Source organism: Atta colombica, unplaced genomic scaffold (genome assembly GCF_001594045.1).
Source record: "Atta colombica isolate Treedump-2 unplaced genomic scaffold, Acol1.0 scaffold200, whole genome shotgun sequence".
Classification (NCBI taxonomy): Eukaryota; Metazoa; Arthropoda; class Insecta; order Hymenoptera; family Formicidae; genus Atta; species Atta colombica.
This window is the reverse complement of record NW_017259295.1, coordinates 427,701-433,318: the sequence shown is the minus strand read 5'-3', so window position 1 is coordinate 433,318 and position 5,618 is coordinate 427,701. Positions and strand designations below refer to the sequence as shown.

Below are 5,618 nucleotides of genomic sequence, written 5' to 3'. Positions count from 1 at the left end.
TATATATATATTGTATGTATATAATTTCGCGAGTTATTTTATAATAATTCTACAATAATTTGTTAATAGTCAAAATCCTCTTTCTTCATTTCTCTATTTCTATTCCTGTTTCATTTATTCTATTTATATTTATTGTCTTTAATAAAGTTTTACTCGGTCAACTGTGTTTTATAAAAACGAGACATATTAAAAAAAAAAAAAACTTTCCAGAAATCTATATCTGAAGCTAATAATGAGCTCGAGAAGAACAGTATAATGGAGGTATTTCGAATACATAACGAAAATCTTATTATTTAAAACAAAAGTTTTAAAAAGCTCTACAAAAAAAATATCTAAAAAAAAATCTCGAATATATCAAAAGCCTTGAATAGTTCAAGAATTTTTTCACTTTCGTAATACTTTACATCATATCATTTTAATTTGCAGAGATAATAATTTTATTTTCAACAATTTTAAATGATTTGCTTGAGCATTTCAAAAGAGGGACTTTCTGAATTTTTTAAACTTTCGAGATATCTAGAAGATCCAGATTTTCTCAAAGAACTCGTAAGAAATTATTAGTTTCAAACGTGACATTTGCACTTTTCTATAATTCACTCAGCAAACGAGAATGAATTAAAATGGATTGAAATTTTTTTCTATCCGAATGCGTATTTTAAATAGCGAATACTTTTTTTTGGATTTAATTGGATTCAATTGGATTCAATTAGATTCAATTGGATGCAATTGGATTGAAAAACTGCATTTCCTATTCAAAATTTTGAATTGAACAGTATTCACAATGTGTGTGTGCACAGAAAAAGCTAATATTATTTTTAGATTGAAAAGCATAGAGATATGCTCTATGCAGTTCCTATAAATGAATAAAAATTCAGGATTGAAAAGCATTCATTTTAACATTCGTGAATCAATATTTCTGAAAATCCATTTCAATTCATTTCAATCCATTTTCGTTTGCTGAGCAACGCTTTGAAAATTCTCATTAAAATTCGAATGTTTACCTGAAAGTATTCATGGCAAGGACTCGCGCTTGGTTCTTATGTTACTTGACCACTCCATTTGTCTTTGCTCCCGTCATTTTCGCTCGGTGTATTCGAAAATCTGTCTCGCTACCAACAGGCGGCTACGCCATTGACGGGAAACGATCTTGCGGCGTGCCGTTTCTCAGAAGTAAATGCTCTGCCCCTTCGCTCCCGGTGATTGTCGTCCCTCTTCTTCTCCGCCTCCGCGTTCTTCTTATCCACGCGTCAAATGCCGGCGTCCTTTGATGTCGCTGTGACCGTGTCAGCCTTTTACGTATATCGCGCGTAGTCACGCCGGTCATCGATCTCTCCGTTTTGATTAATCGCTTCTTGATACGCGCGAGGCATAATACGTATACTCTTGTGATCGCATTTACTTATGCAGCTCGAGATAAACAGATATTCTGTGTGTCTCGTTGCTCTGACACGCATTCGTCGTTATCTTTTCGTTTACAACTGCCTTCCTTTTATGGAAATATAACTACATTTTACACGGCACCCTTAATCATTTAACAACATTCGTAATTATGAAACTGACCAATCAAACTGGCTATTCCTCTGAAGAATAGAATGACTGTGATTGGCCAGTTTCAATTTAAAGATACCATATAAATGTAGCAATAGTCCACATATAATATCGTTTTTTATTATCATTGAATATCAAGAGAGATGAAATGACATTTGTGCTTTTCAAGAGACGTGAAATGGTTTTCAGTTGATGACACAAGTCGCAAACATTATTCTTTGTTGAGATTCAATGAGTAACAAAGATAGAATGACACTTGTTACCAAATGGAAAGCACTCAGTCTACCTCTTGCTGGAAAGCATCTGTATCTCCTAAAAGGAAAGCACCTTTTTTCAGATTTTTAAAAATATTCTTAAGACTCCATGTTGTCTATAATGTATGCTACAATAAAGGGTTTAAAATCTCATGATTTTAGATTTAAAAAAAAAATTTTTAATTTTTCAGAAAATATTTTAGTTAATCGGCGTAATTTTGCATCTATGTTTGTTTAAATGTTTTAATACCAAGTCTTATCATAAACATAAAAAATATAGAAAGAAAGAGAAAATTATAAGATTGATTATTCATTTGATTTGATGTCATTATCATGATTTTATATTCGAAATAATGGAACTTATAATTAGTCTCCCAATCATCGCAATGCAATAATCGATGTTTTTGAATTCACTATTTTCTGTTTTTCAGGCACAAATTTCTACGCGAGATGTCGAATATAAGGAAACTCGTACGAAATTATACGATTATATTTCGACGACACCCATTTCATTCAAGCAAAAAGATGGTAACAAACACAGACAGAGAGCTAATTCTTCGCGGCCCAGAAACCGTACGACGCATCGTCCTCGTAAGGGTGGTAAAGGATCTCGGCGGAAGACGGATCGCGTTCCACCTGTCGTAAAAATTCCGGAGAGCAATCTTTATGAGGAAGAGCACGAACATGAAAGCATTAATGTTTGGAATTACAAGGATAAAAACGATGATGTAGACGACATACATCATATTCGCGAAACTCTTGATAATTATTATCCGTTTCATGGAGGATTGGAGTCTATCCTGGCAAGATTAATCGAAGCGCTGGAGAACAATACTGGAAATATGTCGAATTCGAACGTGTCGAATCCAGACGTATCGAACTCGAGTGCCATTGATGACATGAGCAGCTTCGACGATGAAGATCGCTGTCAGAAGTGGCTGGACAACAGGGAGAAGATCGAGAATGCCTTTCCGGGTAAAAACGAAACTTCATAAATCGAGCTCGCTAAATGCAATTTGGCGAGAATACGCGAGACGACGTCCGACGTGTGTTTGTGGGTGTGCGTGTCCGCAGGATCCGTCGCCGATTTGCCAGCGTGCCCCTGCCTGTATCCGAACATCATCTTCTACGACAACCAGATCTGGGATAAGAAGCAAAAGAAGAAGTATCGATGGCGCGACGTAAGCCACGACAAGGACCGGCTCGCGATCTACAAACCTGGTGCCGCTTATTGCGTGCAGACTTTAGCGTCTCAGCAAAGTGAAAGCGCTATCGTGCAACACTGTTGCTACGATGAGAATAGAAAACTACTGACCCGTGGCTCCGGCGCCGGCACACCGTACATCGTCAGTCCGGAAATCTCGCCTCTGCTGCATGATAAGATCGACTTGTTGCCTTGGCGACTTTGTAAGGGTGATTTCACGAGGTACCTATTCTCGCCCAAGAAACGCACCAAGTCAAGAGAAAGTTAAAATGATGATTTCTTTTACAAAATTTAACTGTTTATTCATATTAAAGATCAATGAAATTCTACTGTTATATGATAAGATATACAAAACTGGTTTGGCAGGCAACGTTAATGAACGAGATCGAACAGAGTTATGATAGAATGTTTATTATCTTTGATATAGTTCGCTTATACACTTTTTGTATATAATTCTTTAGAGACGGCATCTTGTCATTTATCTTATGTATTTTTATTACGTTACAGGTATAACAAAGTGAGAATGCCGAATAATGATAATGATTGTGAGATAAATCCGGATGATGAAGAGTATCAACATCAAGTGGAAAGTGCGAAAGATTATTGAGACACGATACCGTCGCAATTGTACCAAAAAAGAGCAATAACTTGCCTAATTTCCACTTCAATTGTGTTCCCAAAAGAGAGTAGTCTGAAAGATTTATATTTATTTTCTATTATTTCTTATTTCATTAAATCTCTTTTCGTATATTCTAGTTTTGTCAATATACCATGTTGAAAAGATCAAGAACGCCGTGTGTATTAACCACATAAAAATTATTTTCTTCTTTCGCGTGATGAAATAAATATTACGACAATTATTAATTGATTAAACAGTGATGGAGGTTAACGAAATCCCAAACTTACTTTTCTTAGAATGAGAGAAAAAAAATTATGTGCAATATCACACGGTGTTTTTTCCACGTACAAATATTATTCATTTATAATTTATATTTAAGGAATAATAGTTAAATAGTGTAAAAAAAAAATAAAATCTTGTTTTGTACATCATAACTACTGAAATTATATTCCACAATGCAATGTATGTTGTATTTTTAAGTCATATTTTTATCGAATTCTTTCTTGTTACAATATCTTTTTTAATGTTATTTTCAAGAACTTTAGTAACATAATTTAGCATAGTGTTGCTTTTCTTCTGATATATCAGTATTATTTTTCCGATCGATATTTTATTTGTTTTTTTCTTGTTGACATTCAACAGATCGACATAACAGGATCACTCTCCTTTCCAGTTTAATGAATAAATGTGATCATGTCAGTCCGAATAAATCATGTGAATCCGAACGCCGTTTATTTTAAGCATGTGCAACAATATTTTTCGACATAATGAGCGCACAATGCAAATCGACGCGATGACATATTTTATAATGAACGGATTGACGATCGCTGAATGACTATCACTGTTCCGAATACTTTTGGAACTTTCTTTTGAGTTCGTTGGGCCGAAGAAGAGAAAAACGACGATATATTTATAAATAGAACATTGACATATTTTTAATATTCGGACAATAATTTCAAATAAATTATTACAAAGTTTTAATATACTTACATTGTATTTGTCAAATTTTTTTCATTTTATGGAATAAATGTTTTGTCGGCCAAATAATTACTGCAGGATAACAATAATCATTTTTATTCATTTTTTTACTATAAGAGAAAAATGCAAAAAAAAATGTCAACATCACACGGTGTTCCCAAGCGGTCACCCATCCAAGTACTAACCGTGCCCAACGTCGCTTGACTTCAGTGATCAGACGAGAACTGGTACTTTAAATTCGTGGTATGGACGTTGACAAATGTTATATTCTTATTCGTGGATGACTTTGTTCATATGATTCTATTACTTCAATATTATTCCCAACATTTTTTATAGAACAATAAATTTTTGCTTAATTTTTATATACACTTTTCACGTTATAACAGTAACTGCTGCACTGAAAAAAAATGATATGTACTAACAGCGTTATTTTTGAAAATAATTTTGATGATTAAAAATAAATAAGTAGAATCTAAAAATTATCTATTCTTTTACAAACATTAGTTTGCGTCATTGATTTTTAAGAGAGACTTTAGTATTCTTATGTTAACTCTATTTGAAAGTTTTCAATAAATCTACACTAAAAATAACTCATTAATCTAATGAATAACGCAAAATCAAATTTATTATTAAATTATTTGGAATTTTCTTATCATAATCCCATTCCATAAACACGATTATTTAACAATAAGATAAAACACGAATGAATGCGAATGATGCTTAACATTCTGTTCCCATGACTGGTCATTCGTTCAGTTGTATACACGCCTTAATATGGTATAGGGAAAAGAAGAAGCATAGGGAATAAGAAGATGATTTCCTAATATCCTCCTCACAATGTAAAATACGTTGCTCTTCCCTAAAATAAAATAGCAAAGACTGAGAGAGGAAACAAAATGAAAGAAATTTTCTTTCAAGCAAGCGATTCGGTAATCTGACATTGGATAAGCGAATTGACAATTTGAAAAATGAATAATTCTTCTGCATTTTCATTTTCTCAGATAAAAAATTGTGG

At 33.3% G+C, this 5,618-nt stretch overlaps 1 protein-coding gene across 1 annotated transcript in view; it reads left to right on the top strand.

Moving 5' to 3' along the window:
- LOC108687167 overlaps nt 1-3,663 on the top strand; it is a 4,603-nt gene extending 940 nt beyond the window's left edge. Inside the window, exons 2-4 of the mRNA XM_018192789.1 lie at nt 2,234-2,777; nt 2,877-3,228; nt 3,514-3,663. Coding sequence (XP_018048278.1) covers nt 2,234-2,777; nt 2,877-3,228; nt 3,514-3,613 — 996 coding nt within the window. The 3' untranslated portion in view covers nt 3,614-3,663. The remainder of the gene's footprint in view (nt 1-2,233; nt 2,778-2,876; nt 3,229-3,513) is intronic.
- The last annotated feature ends 1,955 nt before the right edge of the window (nt 3,664-5,618 follow it).